Source organism: Notamacropus eugenii, chromosome 4 (assembly GCF_028372415.1).
Source record: "Notamacropus eugenii isolate mMacEug1 chromosome 4, mMacEug1.pri_v2, whole genome shotgun sequence".
NCBI lineage: Eukaryota > Metazoa > Chordata > Mammalia > Diprotodontia > Macropodidae > Notamacropus > Notamacropus eugenii.
The window spans coordinates 329,346,883-329,362,388 of record NC_092875.1 but is presented as its reverse complement, the minus strand read 5'-3'; the positions used below and the strand labels follow the sequence as shown (position 1 = coordinate 329,362,388).

The following is a 15,506-nucleotide window of genomic DNA, read 5'->3' as shown; positions in this document are numbered from 1 at the left end:
TTGTTCAGAGTCCTTGTTGATCCCCTGCAAATTAGTGCTCAGGGGTTCTTCCTCCTCCAAATTCTAGCCATCCCTTATCTCTTCCAGAAAGCTATCTCTTTAAATCCCTTCAGGTTCCTAAGTCAGAAGGAACCTGAGGTGACCTGTTAACTTTGCATCTTATCCAAATGACTCCTTATTCCATTGGCTGGCTTATGACAGTATAGAACGACTAATTTCAAAGTCTTCTGAGTATTGGGCATGGGTAGACTTATATCATTTAAATTGAAATATAATTCTCTTCCTGGCAATTATAATGGGAACCCTTGAAAAATTCAAAGGATAACCCAGAGTGTTTTACCAAAGGATTTTCTGCTTAGCCAGTTATCATCCATGATGGCTTATATATCCAAGGTTAGAACTCTTTTTACTGTTGATATCTGCTGTCAGATGAGGATTCTTCACTTTTTCCATCTCTCACTCCCCCCTCTTCTCTTCCACCCCCAACAATGAAAGGGAAGATCCCTATTTTGTGTTTACAGAGATTGATAACAGGGGATCATAGGGAAATGTAGTTTCATAATGGTGTGGTAGTGAGGAGAATGATGAGAGTTGATGTGGAGTGGGCTGTGCTCTTTGTTCCATGATTCTATATCAGTATTGATTACTACAGCCTTTGTTTTCCTTCTGACTGCCAGGTTGTGTGTCTTTTGCAAAGATGTCACTGCAGAAGCCACATTGTGCTTTAGTGGGCTATCTTTTTACCTTCACTCTTCTCAAGAGCATGCAGGCTAATTGGCATTATATGCTTTAGGGTTTCTAACAAGGCTGGTCATGTTGATTCCCAGGGACATAGAGGACAGATCAGTAGATGCATTGGGAATCAGAAAACACAGGTATTCCTGGACAATCTAGAATAATAGTTTTCTCCTAGATTAGTTTCAGTTGATTTTAACAAACATTTAACTGCTACTATGTGCAGGACTCTCTGTTAGAGGTTGGGAATATGATGACAGAAGTACATAGTTTGCCCTCAAGGATCATACTTTCTTCTGGGGGAATAAAGACACACAGGGACATGATGGCTTAAGAACTACTGCTACCCAAGTTCAAATGCAAAATAAAAAAGATTCTCTACATCCTTGCTTTCTCCTTTGCCTTTTAAATGTAATTCTCTTCAGGTTAATTCCTCCCATATCTCCTTATCCCTTTGTCATATGGAGATATTTATTGATTCTGGGAAAGAGGTTGTATCCTTTTCATTAATGGCCAACTCATATTCAAGGCGACCCAGTTGGATTGAATTTTCCTCTCTTCCTTCTTTTGCTGTCCTTCTGGCTTGCTGCACCTTCAGAGAAGAAGCAGGTTTCTAATGGTCATCTCTGAATTGGGGAATGGGGTTGAGATTGAGGAGGCGATGAGGAAGGTAGTGGTGGTTGGTTTTAATAGAGTTGCTTTTTTACACTCTGTACTTGTCTCTCCCAGTCTCCTTGTTCTTTCAGAAAATGGATTTAGAATTCAGGGTGGGGAACCCGAAGTCAGGGGCATGTGTATCCCTTCTAGTTTCTCAAGTGCAGCCCTTTGATGGAATCCAGTAAATCCGTGAAGCTTAGATTTCATCAGAGGGCCACACCTGAGTTCCCAACTTCTGGTTTAGATGTTGTGCCCATGTTGTAATTATTGGTAATGCCTGACACTCAGAAAGGAGGTTGACATATCAGGATTTTTTTTTCTGCTATAGCCGACAAGTGTGTCTGAATGGCAGGGTTTTAAAGGAAGGAAATGGGACAAATAAGGAAAAGTGGGTTTGGGAAACAGTATATGGGTATCTCTCTCTGGTGTGAAAAAAATTTTTTTTTAAAAAAAAAAGTTCATGAGCTTAAAGTTAACAAGTAATGTAGGTATAAAAGGTAGATGTGATGAGGTTCCAAATTCTCTCCTTAACATGATGCATAACCCAAGAGAAGGAAAACAGCAACAATAACAAATTTTGCAGAGCCTCATTCTTCTCATCGGTAAAATGGAGGATTTGAACCAGGTGATCCCTAAGCTGTAAAACTTAATTATATAATTTTTTAAAATTTTATTTCCTTTCTTTCCTTAATATCTTATTCTTCCTCAGTGGGGAACAGGTAGGAAAATGCCCTAAACACTTTAGTTTTCTACAACTTGACCCTCTACATGATATATTCCTGGCACATAGTAGGTGCTTAATGAATGCTGGTTGACTTGACTGTTAGCTGATCTCCTCCTTCACTGTCCTCAAGTGCCTGTCTTTACTCGGTTGCAGATTACATGGTTATTTGGATAATGATTCGTTGTGGACAAAATGGTGTTTCCTTAATGCACTGTCCCTGATCTTTCTGCCCTAAGGATGGTGGGAGGTGTGGTGGGACAGGTTAGAGAGACTCATTGGGTAGTTAATCCGTGTTGCCCTGCTTTGAAGGGGGTTCTCCATAAAGTACCCTATGGCTACTTTTTTGTATTTGGGATGATTCCTTGAAAATCTGGCTGGGGTGTGCAGTTCACTTGAGAGTGAAAGTGATTGCCTTCTACATACAATCCTCACAGTTTCTCTGAGAAGAACAGAAGGAAGCATTTTATCAAATCAACTAAGGACTAAACTGTAGGGATGTGATTCCTAGAAATAGCTTGGTACCTCTGAGATCAGAGAGACCTACAGAGTATATCAGATTGATTGATTTCCCTGATCTTATATGGGACCTAAATGGTTTTGAACATATGATTTATTTGCCTTTTCTCTATTTGAATATTTTGAGCCTAATCCTGTCTCTTTTCTTAAGGTTCATTAACCCTAGCTCTTTTAGCCCTCTTCTCTAAATCCTCTGCACATTGTCCTCTTTCTCAAGTTGATAATCAGAAATTTTATATTGAGCACCTAGTTTGTGTATAGGAAAGTACTGTGCCCAGTTATCCCTTCCTTTCTCCTTGAATCCCCTTCCTATTCAGAAGTATAAGGCTCCATCCCTGCCCTCAAAGAACTCCAGCTTCACTGAGGAAGGTGTGAACAATACTTAAGTATAAGGCTTGCTTCTTGCCCCAGAAGAGCCACCCTAAATCTAGTTGAAAAACAAAGGAAGCTAACATAAGATAGAAAATAAGTGTTACGTTTTGGTCTTCAGACTGAAAGTTCTATATATATTCAGAGGTGATAAATGAGGGCTGGGTTTAGTTAAGAAAGATTCTGTGTGGAAGGTGAAAATAACCCCAGTCATAAAGCTGGGAGAAAAAAAAAAAACCAAAATGATAAACATGTCACATCTTCATCACTCACCTCTTGTTTACCAAATAGATTTGGCTATTCCTCAGTCACAGAGCTGCTAACATAAGAAAACAACACATTTTTAAAGTGACTTTGAAAATTGTTGCTGCTATTCTCAATTAGGAAATCAGTGGCATAATGAGCTAGAGCTCTAGTCTTTTGAACTCCATCAACCCAGGATTCTTTCTTCAAGGGTCAAAGAAATGGCCTTTCTTTCATGGCTCCCAATTGTGACTAGAGAATTTGGAACTGATCCCCAGATGGTAAAATGGTATCTGGCCTATTTTTCTTTCCTGCTTTGCTCCTCCCAATCCAGCTCCCCTCTTTCCCACTATAGCTCTGCAATTCTGTCAAGAACTCAAGCTAGCATCCAGAGTAGTGCTGATAAAGTCAAGTAATAGGTCTGAATGAGCTATATCAAATAAATGAATATATTAAAAGAGCAATTGGCTGTGATACTGTCATAGAGAAATTAATCAAGGGAGAGGATTGTAAAACTTTTGTCCATAGAGGCATGGACAGGAATGTAGGACAGCATATGACTTACAGAGTAGGCCTACTTAAATGTTGTAAAGGACTTTTGAGTGATTGATCAAGGGTTCTATAAACAACATTATTAATCTACCTGTATTATTGCTCTCAACATGATTAAGGCCAAATCCCTCTTTCTATCAAGGCTTTTAGTAATCTGGTGCTAGTCAACTTTAGCAATCAGATTTCATTATATTGTTATCAATATGGTTTTCTGAAACACTGATAAATTCACTATGGCCCACTCCCATAATGTATCTTGCTTATTATTGCCTACACAGTTTATTTGGTATGTAGCCTGTTACCTTGCTCTGTTATTCATCTCTTATGTGTATCTGTTGTTTCTTCAATTAGACAGGGAAGAAGTTAAGGTGTAATGGAAAGAGAATAAAATTTAGAGTCAACAGACCTGGGTTTGAGACTAGAATCTTTCACTACCTTGGAAAAGTTATTTGGTCTCTCTGGACACCAGTTTCCTCATCTTTAAAATAATGGAATAGAATTAGATGAGCTCTTAAACATCTTTTAGTCCTACTGATTTCTGATTATAAAATCCATGAGGCAAGGGAAGTGTTTTCTCTTTAAGGTCCACAACTTCTTTAAGGATTCATCATCCATATCTTCCTCCCTCCCCATCCCTACCTCCATTCCTCTACTCTCAAAGTGGGTAAACTCCAAGATTCTGTCCTTAGGCTGCTCCTTTTATACTCTTTTTCTTTGATCTCATCATTTTCTGTGTATTCTCTGTGCAAATGAATCTCAAATCTAAATGGATAGCCCATAAGCATCTCAAAACTCAACATGTCAAAATCAGAACTCATTATCTTTACCCTCTAAATCTACCCCTCCTTCTAATTTCACTATTGAAGTCCAGGAGACCACCGTTTTTCTAGTTATCTAACTTCCCAACTGAGAAATCATCCTTAATTTTTCACACTTGACTAATTCATCTCTTATGTCTACTTAGTTGCCAAATCTTATCAATTCTATATCTGCACCATCACACTCACAATTTGCCCTGGAAAGAGAAGACTTATTGGGAACATGACTTTCGTCTCCATATCATTGAGGGGCTTTCTATGACCTCTTTTCTGTTACACTATGATGTGTGAAAGTCTATGACTTCAAATAAGAGAGGTGAGGAAGACAGAGCTTGGTAACAGACTGAGATTTCCAGTTGCAGAATAGGTTTCTTTGTGAAGTGCTAAGTCCTGGTATTCAACAGGAGCCTAAGTAGCAAATTTTTCAGTTCCCGCTTGCCTTTTTAGCCTTATTTTATACTTTACAAACTCTCTTTCCCTTCCAGACTGTTTCTTGAGTTGAATGTACCATTTTTTACTTCTGTTAATTCGTGCAAGCCTTTCTCCAAGCTTGGAATCTATTCTCGCTTCATTTCCCATTCTTAGCACCTTTGTCTTATTTCAAGTCTTATTCAGGTACCGTCTTCTCCTAATTCACCACCACTCCCTCCTTCCCTTGCCTTCCCACTTGTTACAACTCTTTCTCCTTAATTTCCCTTCTTGTATTTCTTGTTGTGGTGGTGGTGTTGGAGGCTAGATGTTTTTTAAGCCAAACTATTTCACAACAGCTGTCTCACTTTTAGCCTAGGGGTAAAATAATGGCCATGGTCTCTTTCTCTGGGGCTTTAAGGAGTTTATATCCAAGTAAGTTATTCATACATTTGCAATAGCTTAGAGCTCCCAGTTAGAAAAAATTCCTAGCATTCAGAGAGAACTTTGGCTTTCTGTTGTAATTTAAATTTTGTATAGCTTTATCTAACCCCTGATCTCTGTTTGACACAAAAGCAAGATACAGGAAATGTTGAAGTTAAAGAAGTAAGCATAGTATATTACAGTTTCTGTTACTGGACTGGAATGGAAAAAGAGAAGTTGGAGAAATAGTATATGAGAAGGGGGACAGGGAGGACTTCCCTCTGTCCTTGAAAAACTGAGTATTATCAATAGCTTCAGTCTAATTCCTGTTTGAAGATGCTTGAAGTGCTCAGTGGTCTCTCCTTTCTCTGCCAAAGCTATCTTCTTTTTAATTTCTCCTTTGGGTTTCTCCTTTTTGAATTATACTTGCAGTTGTTGCTTTAATGCTGCTGATTCTTTTTGTGTTGGCCTGTTAAGTTCTCAGTGGCGCTGGGGAGTCCACAACACCCCCCACCCCCACCCTCACCATTGCTCTGCTCTTACAGGACACACTTCTTAGCCTGTCTTTTGAAGGCTGTGTATCCCCCCTTTAATAACTTCTGGACTCCACGGATATCTGTCTTTTGACTGAAAGGTCTCAATAGTACTGGATTACTTTCAGGCTTACATTCTAGTTGGAGGAAATGGTGAAAGATTTAGACACAAAATAATCTATCAAGGATATAAAAAAATTATCTATCAAGGATAGCCTGTCTTTGTAGTATGTCAAAGATGACACTGACATCTTTTCCTGTCAGAGATTCTGGGGTCCCAGGACTCAGTGATACATTGTTAGTACCACTAAATATTAATATACTGCCTCATTATGTTTTACTTGAACTTTTCTCACTAAATAGATTATAATCTACTGGAGGTAGGTATATGTCTTGCATATAATAGGTCTTCCTTCCTTCCTTCCTTCCTTACTTCCTTCTTTTCTCTCCCTCCCTCCTCCCTCCCTCTTTCCCTCTCTCTGTGTCTCTCTCTGTCTCTGTCTCCCTCTCTCTCTTTCCCCCTTCCCCTTTCCTTTCTCTCTTACCTTTAACTTTAAACTCTAGGACACATTGTTAAGAGGTGGGGTGGGGCCTTTGCATTCTTTATAAAATTTTAAAAGGAGATAATATTTGTAGAACACTTAGTACAGTGCCTGGCAGATAGTAGGTATTACATAAATGTTTATTCCCTTTCCTTCCTCTTCCCTTCCTTTGTCTCCTGCTTGAAGTTCTTTCCCAGCTTTAACACCATTTAAGCCTCATCGTCGATGTCTTTTTTTGGGGAAGCTGCAAAGCCCAGTTGAGCTTTTGAAATGGCTGTAGGCACTGATGCCCAGCATGAATCCCTCTCCTTCTTGAACCAAACAAAATATTGTTACAGCAAACATGAAATCTTCCCTATTTTTCACAGATTCTCTCCAGGCTTAACAAAGCTAACAGTCACACTCCTGGAATCAAAATAAGCATCTGTCCCTTTTTTTTCCTCCTAGTCTTTTTTTTTTTCCTTTTCCTTTATTTTAAAAGTTATACACTCAGGTATTTTATCAAGAAATCAATAAACATCCAATTAACTAATATATTGCCTACTATGTATGAATTATTATGTTGTATGCAGACATATTTTTCTTTCTGTCTCTCTCTATGAGATATCTGTAAAGTACTTAGCACATCGACTGCAACATAGTAGGTACATAATAATCGTTCCTTCAGTCCATTCCTTCACCCTTCCATCCATCCATCCATCTGTCCATCCATCTGTCTATCCATCTATCATTCTATCTCTATCTATCTGTCTATCTATCTATCTATCTATCTATCTATCTATCTATCTATCTATCTATCTCTGTATCTATCTATCCATCCATCCATCCATCCATCCATGTATCTATCTATCTGTCTATCTATCTATCTATCTATCTATCTATCTATCTATCTATCTATCATCTATCTATCTATCATCTATCTATCTATCTATCTATCTATCTATCTATCTATCTATCTATCTTTTATCTATCTGTCTGTCTATCTATCTAATTGAGAATAAGTCTCCAGGGATTAACATTCTACTTTGGAGGGGCATAAAATTTCTTGCAAGACTCTGTGATAGCAAAAGATAATATGTCAGTATAGGTGGCACAGTAGGTAGACCATAGGACTTAGGATCAGGACAACTTGAGTTCCAATCTGACCTCATATATTTACCAGCTGTGTGACCCTGGACAAATCACTTTACCTCTGTCTCCTTCAGTTCCTAATTTGTGAAATGTGTATGATACTAGCACCTAACTTTTAGCATTTGTGTGAGAAAAAGATGAGATAATTTTTGCAATGTACTCTGCAAAACTTAAAATGCTTTATTAATGCTGTCATTATTATGCGATTAGTATGAAATGAATAGTACAAATAATACATAATATTAAAATTCAGAAGAAAGAGAGATCACTGGGGCTTGGGGTGGTTGGGAAAAGCTTCTTGGAGAGATGGTTGTTATTCGAATTCGGCTTTTGAAAAATGAGTAGGATTGAGGTAGAGAGGTTCAGGAGAAAGAAGGCATAGGGAGGGTGGCATGACTAAAGGTGAGGTAATTAGTGTGGCCATTATGGTCCACTGGAAAAATTCCTACATTTTGGCTCAGAGGAATTGAATCCAAATTCTCTCTGCCTCTAATTACTTTGACTTTCAGAAAGTCACTGAAACTTCTCTGAGCCTCAGTTTCCTTCTCTGTCAAATAAGGTCTCAGTAACCTGAAAGATCCCCTCCAGCTGTAAGTCTCACTCCTTCAGTAGATTTTAGGGACATAGAACATGGCTTAAGACAGCATATGTCTTTGGCGTTTCGGCCCTTGCCTTGAAGCCTACAGTATCATGAGAATGATGTGAGGATCAGATATCTTGAAGAGGCTATGCACAAAATTTTTACTATGTCATTTAAATAGAATTCTTTTGTCTTTCCACAGCTTCTTGCAGCCAATGACCTCGCAGCCAGTGACCTCAAAGGATTTCAGCCACAGGTAAGTTCCATTGACTTGGTTGTATGTTTTGGGAAAAGAGAACATCAAACAATTTGGCTATATCCCCAGTATGGATTTGGAAGCAGAAACTCCAGTGTAAATCCTGTCTGTTGACCCAAGACACTAACCATTAGATGGCATTCCCTGGTGTGCTTGTGTGTATGTATATATGTATGTATGTGTGTCTTTTACTCTCATTTTTAATCATTAGTAGAACAGTCTTTTCATTCTCCCTCTTAACAATATGTAATGAGAAAAACTGGGCATGTGGGGCTATCAGGTGGTGACCAAGCTCTATGAACGGTTAACCCCAAAGAGCCTGGGGGCCTTTTCCTTCATTTTTTTTTTCCTGTCCCCTCCTCTTTGAATGGTAGACTAAAATTTCTGTAATCTAAATGTGCAAATGCCTTGCAGTCATGGTCCAGTGGCTGGGTTAATCTCAGACCCCTGCAATGGCAGATGGTTGATTTGCTGCTGATTCTAGTTAGGGAAATGGGCCACCTATTATCTCTGGCCAGGCGGCTGTTTGAAAGGATGCCTTGGGCAAACTGAGGGAAGAGGAAGGGGTGAGCAAATATACTAGGTGAGGTTCCTTTTGTACAAGTAAAAATGTAAAAATATATTTCCTTCCCCTTTTTTGGTAAGAGAATTGTTCATATGGCCTCACATAGATATTTACACATGCAAATAGACACATACACACATATATATATAGTCTGTATTTTCAAACTCAGACCAGCATATATCCACACATAGAATCCTATATTCTTACATGAGATAATTTTTGAAAAGTGATTGTTGCTTTTTTTAATGCATTTTTTTGCGTAAACTCAGTAGATATCAATCCCTAACATCTGCCACCACCACTTCCACCACCCCTTCCCCTTCCCCCCACACAAAGTGCTTACTTTCTCTTACTTGAGGAAATATGTCATATCCCATGGCAACTGCAAGGGGATGAGCAAATTATAAAACTTTTATATGTATATACTATGAAACAGTTATTGCCTTCCTTATGTACTTGCACTTAAATTATCTCAGCCACTTCTTCAAACACCATCATTAGATTGGTAAGCCAAAGGTTATTATTCTTATATAATGGGGAAACCGAGGCCAAGAAAAGTTAAGTAATTTGTCATGCATTTAATTAAGGTCATGGCTAGGACTTAAACCACTTCATTTCCAAGTGTTTTGATGTCCAAAAATATCCCAAACTTTCATCTGTCCTATTATTCTACTGTTCATTTTGTCAAATACTGCCAAAAAAAGTGGATATTAGGTTAACCTTTCACCTCAATGTAGCTCTCAAATTTTCTGTGATTTTTTGATGAGATCTGACTTTTATGCCTTTTTGGGAAATAAATAGCTTACTGCTTCAACTTTTTCTTCCCTTTGGATAATGTCTGTTTTTTTAAATGTTTGGGTTTTTTTTATGGAAAGATTGATATTGTTTAACAATAAGACCAACTAAAATTGCTCAGGACTTATTTATTTAAATTAATTTCAGTGCATAAAGTATTCTAGAGAATTGAAACAAAATAGGCATAATCATCCATTATTAGAAACACTCAATCAATTGACAAGCATTTGGTAAGGACTGCTGTATGCTACGTTATTTTTTAAATTTATCTTATTCTAAACTTCAGAAATAAAACAAGCATTTCCATAACATAGTAGAATAGAAAAAAAAGGATTGCCCATGAAACTGCAAATCCATTATGTATAACTTGCTATTCTTTTTTTCTCTCTGCTCACCTCTCCCTACCCCCACCCCCTGCCCTCGGTATGGCTATCATTAGACACAAATGTGTGTGTGTGCGTGTGTGTGTGCGTGTGTGTGTGTGTGTGTGTGTGTGTGTGTGTGTGTGTGTAAAATCATTCTATACATACTTCTATTTATCAGTTATTTCTCTGGATTTAGATAAGTTCTGAGTATACAGGTATAAGACAGACAATCTCTGCCCTCAAGGAGTTTATGTTCTCTTGAGGGTATGTTTATCATATAGTCACCAATAATTAAGTACAGGACACTTAAATTTTTCTTAAACGTGATGGGATGGGTCATTAACAACTGAGGAGACCCGAAGAGGCCTTGAACTGATACTTTAAGGAAGCTAAGGATACAAGAGTTGGAGGTGAAGAGGGAGAGAATTCTAGGCATGGGAACAAGTCCATACCAAGGAGCAGAACCAAGAAAGAGAATGCTATGTCCAGGGAACACCAGATAGTCCAGTTTGACTGGGACATAGAGTATATGTATTTATGGGGAGCTGGGGTTAATGTTTAATTGACCTGAAAAAAATAGGCTAGAGCCAAAATATTAAAGTTTCAAAAGCCAAACAGAAGAATTTTTATTTAATTGTTAGAGTACTAGGGAGCCATTAATACTTCTAGAGCAAGGGACTGATCAGACAGGTTCTTTAGGTGGAGCTATCACTTTCGGAGCTGCATGGGGGATGGATTAGAGAGGGGAGAGAGGGGAGGAGAAGAGAACAATTAGGGAACTATTGAAATAATCCAAAGAAGAGATGATGAAGGCCTCCATGTGAATGGAGAAAAGAGGATAGTGGTGAGAGTTGTTGTGGAGGTAGAATCAACAATACTTGACAACTGATTGAATATAGGGTAATGACTGAGAATGAAGAGATGAAGATAACTCCTAGATTGAGATATTAAGTGACTGAAGTGTTGTTGCCCTGAATAGAAAAAGAGTGGATGGGGAAAGAAATAGGGGAAAAGATAATTGAGCCTATTTTGGACATAGTGAACTGTGGGAATTTCAGATGAAGATACTCAGAAGACAGGTAAAGGTGCAGGACTGGAGAAATAAGGACTGGACATGGGAATGATGCTGAAGTGATCTGAAAGATGAGATCAAGAAGTGAAAGTTTAAGATGGGTGACCTGGATTTTTTTTTCTCGGTTAAATATGAAACAAAGTCTAACTGAGAGGGATTAAATAAATTTGTAGCAATTACAAGGTTCTGTGAGCACCATAGTTGTATGACTTCTCTAGTGATGTTCTACAGCCCAAGAACAGAAGCAGAAAAGGCGGATAGCAGAAGGATTAGGATTAGGATGTAAGGACTGAGTAGTGAAAGGACAAAGGGAGGAGGAGTTCAAGGGTAGAGGACAGTGTAAATTTGAACTAGTTAAGTAAAGTGGTGGGATTTTTCTAAGAATTAAAAGGGGTTGAGTGCCTGGGAAAGCAAGACATGGCAGATTGATCAAGGTAAGGATTGGGAATAGATTTCAGAGGGGTAAGACACAAAGAGAGAAGGAAAGACAAGAGGTTATGATTAGATAAAGAAATTTCCCACTTTTGGATTGTGGAGTTAGACCCCTTGAGATTAGTGAATAGTGTAAGAGTAAAACCATACATGTGTTTGACTGAGGTGTGTGAAGGTATAGATCATAGGAGTTGAAGAGGTTAATGAAACTAAGAAGAAACAGCATCTGAAAGGGGTATTAGCATGTAATTTGAACCCTTCAATTATCAGGGCAGGAATTGGAATGGAGAGAGGAAGATTGTGAAGGGGATTGTGTATTAAGCACCTTGAGAAAGGAAGGAGAATGACCTGGGTACCAAGAGTCAACAGCTGCCATGATATGGAGAAGGAGATATGGAAGTAAAATACCTCATAAGAGACATTCTTGAGCTACTTTAATAAGAGAGGGTTTGCAAGTGATAGTGAAGAATTTTTTTTTAAATGTCTACTCTTTCTAGTCTAGTGTATTGTGAGGTATGAGAGGAAGGCACGTCCTGTGCTGTAGAGAATGGCCAGGGATGCAAAGTTTAATGGAGGGACACATCAAGGAGATGGAGAGGTAAGGGATGGAGTTGTAAGATGAAGGATAGTTTGATAAGAAGATATAATAACTACTGCCCCTAACATTTTGAAGTTTTTGAAGGAATGTATATTAGAATGAGAAAAGGAGAGAGAGAGAGAGAGACTAAGAGAATTTTGTGATCATTGAATGAATTTGGGATAGATCTGAGTCAAGTCATTATGGGAAGTCTGGGTTATTTAGGGTATTCCCTAACCACTTTGAGGTCATGAAAAGGAAATTAGGGATGTTACTGGTATTTTGAGGCTATAAAAGGGATGTGGGAGATGCTTACTGTGTTCTGGCCGGCTTGGTCACTGGTGTAACTCAGTTGTATATTTCTTATGCCATTATGTCATTGCTACAAGGCAATAAATAACTAATTATTCCCCTTCCAGGCTTATGTTACAAAGATGAAAAAAGCCCTGGGAATATTGTGTTGAGGATGGAATGCCCAGATCAGATGTTTCTGTAGAGTGATTCTCAGATCAGAAAAACCCAGATGTGTCTCAAGTCAACACTGTGTTATTTTGGATACCTCTCCAAACAACAAAACCCCCACCCCAACCTTGTGCTTCATCTTGACCTCCCCCACCCCAGCACCTGCCTCAGTCTTTACCCCCAAAATATTGGCTGCTGTATTTTCTTTTTCTCTCTTTGGGCTCCAGATGAACCTGAGCTTCACATATCCTGGTGTCTGTAATAATTCACCAACATGCTCCCTTCCAGGAACTGCCACTGCCTTCCAGGAGGGAGTTGACCATGGACCTCTCACCATAATAACTATAATCGAGCCTGTCAGCCTTCACACAGTCCACACTTCTCACTTGCATTTAAGGGGATTTTTTTCTAGAAGCCTGTTATGGCCTCTTAAGGAAAATAGTCATGATTGCCTCACTAATCTTTGATGACTCTCAGTTTTGAAAGTGTAGAGAGCCATAAATTTATTGCCAACTGAGTTTCAATGCACTGTCGCTGCGTTTACATTCACATCTTCAGACTGGGCCAAGAGACAATGAGAATATAAGGTATGACTTTTTCAGATCTGTTTATTTCCAGTATAGAACAGTTAGTAGCTCAAAATAAGCATGTAACTTGCAAACAAAGAGCAGCTAAACATCCTCTGCTTTTGGAGGGAGGAAATTCCCCTAGAGAGCAAGGTCTGGTCCATTCATTGCTTAGCAATGCAAACCAGTACTGTGAAATCCAACCCAAAGTGCAAGCAGTGACATTCTGGTCCATTTTTAAAGGCATAAAAATTTGTCTATTTCAAATACAAAACAACTCTCCTTGCCTTTTCTCCCGATTATTCCTCAGTGGATGGAGTTCTCATTCACTATTCACCCCAGAGCGTTATGTGCTCTAGTATTTCAGAAAACTTCATTGAATCCTTCTTTGGATAGCTGTAAAGGAGGAAAGGTCAGTCCTGCTTCTCACACCTCCACCATTATGCTTCCCTCAACAAAAAAAAAAGAAGTAGATTATGGATTATCATTCTGTCTGAAAAAAAAAACAGGTATTTCCTCTTTTCTTTTTAAAAATGATATTGCAATAGAAGGCATTAAAGTTTAATTGGTTTGGTGATTTTATATGTCTTAGGACTTGGTCTGGAAAAGGGAGATAGACTTGCATTTTATATAAAGCATTAAAGATTTAGGATGTCTTAATCCTTGCCCAGATCACCTTTATGTCTTTGCTTTTTCCCATCTTCCCTTTTTTATATCTTTCATGCAGATGAGTCTCTAGACTCAGGTCTGCCTATGCCTGATTACATGACTTTGGGCTAGTCATTCTACCTTAGCTCTTTTCCTTTATAAAGTGAGCTGGTTAGACTAGATGAGCTCTAAATTGCTTTCCCTCTCTTAATGTTCTAAGATCCTCCCTCACCATGCCCCACCTGGCTCTGCCAGATAGACCCTATCCCTCTCTGTACCATTGGGTTGTCCAGGAGCCTTCCTCAAGATTGACTGGGCAGAGAGCCATAAACAAGGGTAGAGACCTTGGTCTTCCCATATAGCTCTGGTTGCCAGGACATGAAGGCATGACCCTTTGCTCCAGCCCTAGCCCTCCCTCTCACTTTGCCCCTTCCAGTATCCTGGTAGGTCTGAGAAGCTAGACCAGAACCTTTGGCTTTGATCTTTGACCACTTTTCTTTTTAAAAGTGGTGCTGACTGTCAGGTATCTATAGGAGTAATCTAAGACAAATACCAGGGGTTATGTTTATCTATAATCCAAATAAATTCGAACTTTTTGCACCTACCATTGCTACTTTTCATATAAATATGGAAATGTGTGTATAGCTACATACATATATGTGTATATGTGCATATGTATATGTGTGTATACACATACACACACAAACAGACAAAATGTATGTAGACCTACAGAGGAGCCAGTTTGAATCCTGAGATGTGATTGTTAAATTTTCACTGTGAGTATTTACACCTCAGAAATCAGTAAAGACTACAAATCAGGCCTTAATTTATTGTTTTGCTGGCTACCTAGATTTAATAAAGAGAAACTGGCGAAAATACTGTTAATTCAGCTGAAACTTTAAAGTTTGTCGTGTATATTTTTCAGAGAGGCATTTGTTTAGCATTTACCAGCAACTATTGTGATGAGTTTGTATCCATATCCCTCTAATCTCAAGTCTAAAACCGTTTTGAGTGATATTTCTTATAGTCTATATACCCTAAACTTCCTGTGGGGAAACAAGACAAAATGAAATTATCAGGATAAATAATAATGAGGAATCATATGACTGATCTAATTTTTCTAGGTTCCTTTTTGTGTCCCCTTTATGCTAGAAAAATCTGTTGTTTTTAGTAAGACCTGCTACTTACCTGAGTGTTGTCTGTTTAAATATCTGTAAATTATGCAATTGAGAGAGTTTTGTCTGCAGCAGTACTTGCTTTCAGGGTAGATACTAGAGGGGACAAAAATACGCTGAGTTTTCATGACCTTTCCTCCTTTTAAGAATGCGGAACATCTGTTGCTCTAAATCTCCACATTTCTCATTCAAGAGGTGACTCTCTGTGGTCCATTTACAGAGAGCTCTGAGATAACTAAATAGAAATGTACCTGTCATTGAAAACTGCCATGCGTACAGTAGGTTCTCAATAAATGATTGTGGGATGAATCAGTGGTTTTGTGCATGAAAGCTTATAAAATCACGCTTATCTCAGAATTTTT

At 38.5% G+C, this 15,506-nt stretch overlaps 1 protein-coding gene across 5 annotated transcripts in view; it reads left to right on the top strand.

Moving 5' to 3' along the window:
• Window positions 1-15,506, top strand: part of SETBP1 (SET binding protein 1) — a 505,913-nt gene that overhangs the window by 230,214 nt on the left and 260,193 nt on the right. For all 5 annotated transcript variants that reach the window (XM_072605257.1, XM_072605253.1, XM_072605254.1 and 2 more), the window contains exon 3: window positions 8,434-8,487. In XM_072605257.1, the coding sequence (XP_072461358.1) occupies window positions 8,434-8,487 (54 nt within the window). The remainder of the gene's footprint in view (window positions 1-8,433; window positions 8,488-15,506) is intronic.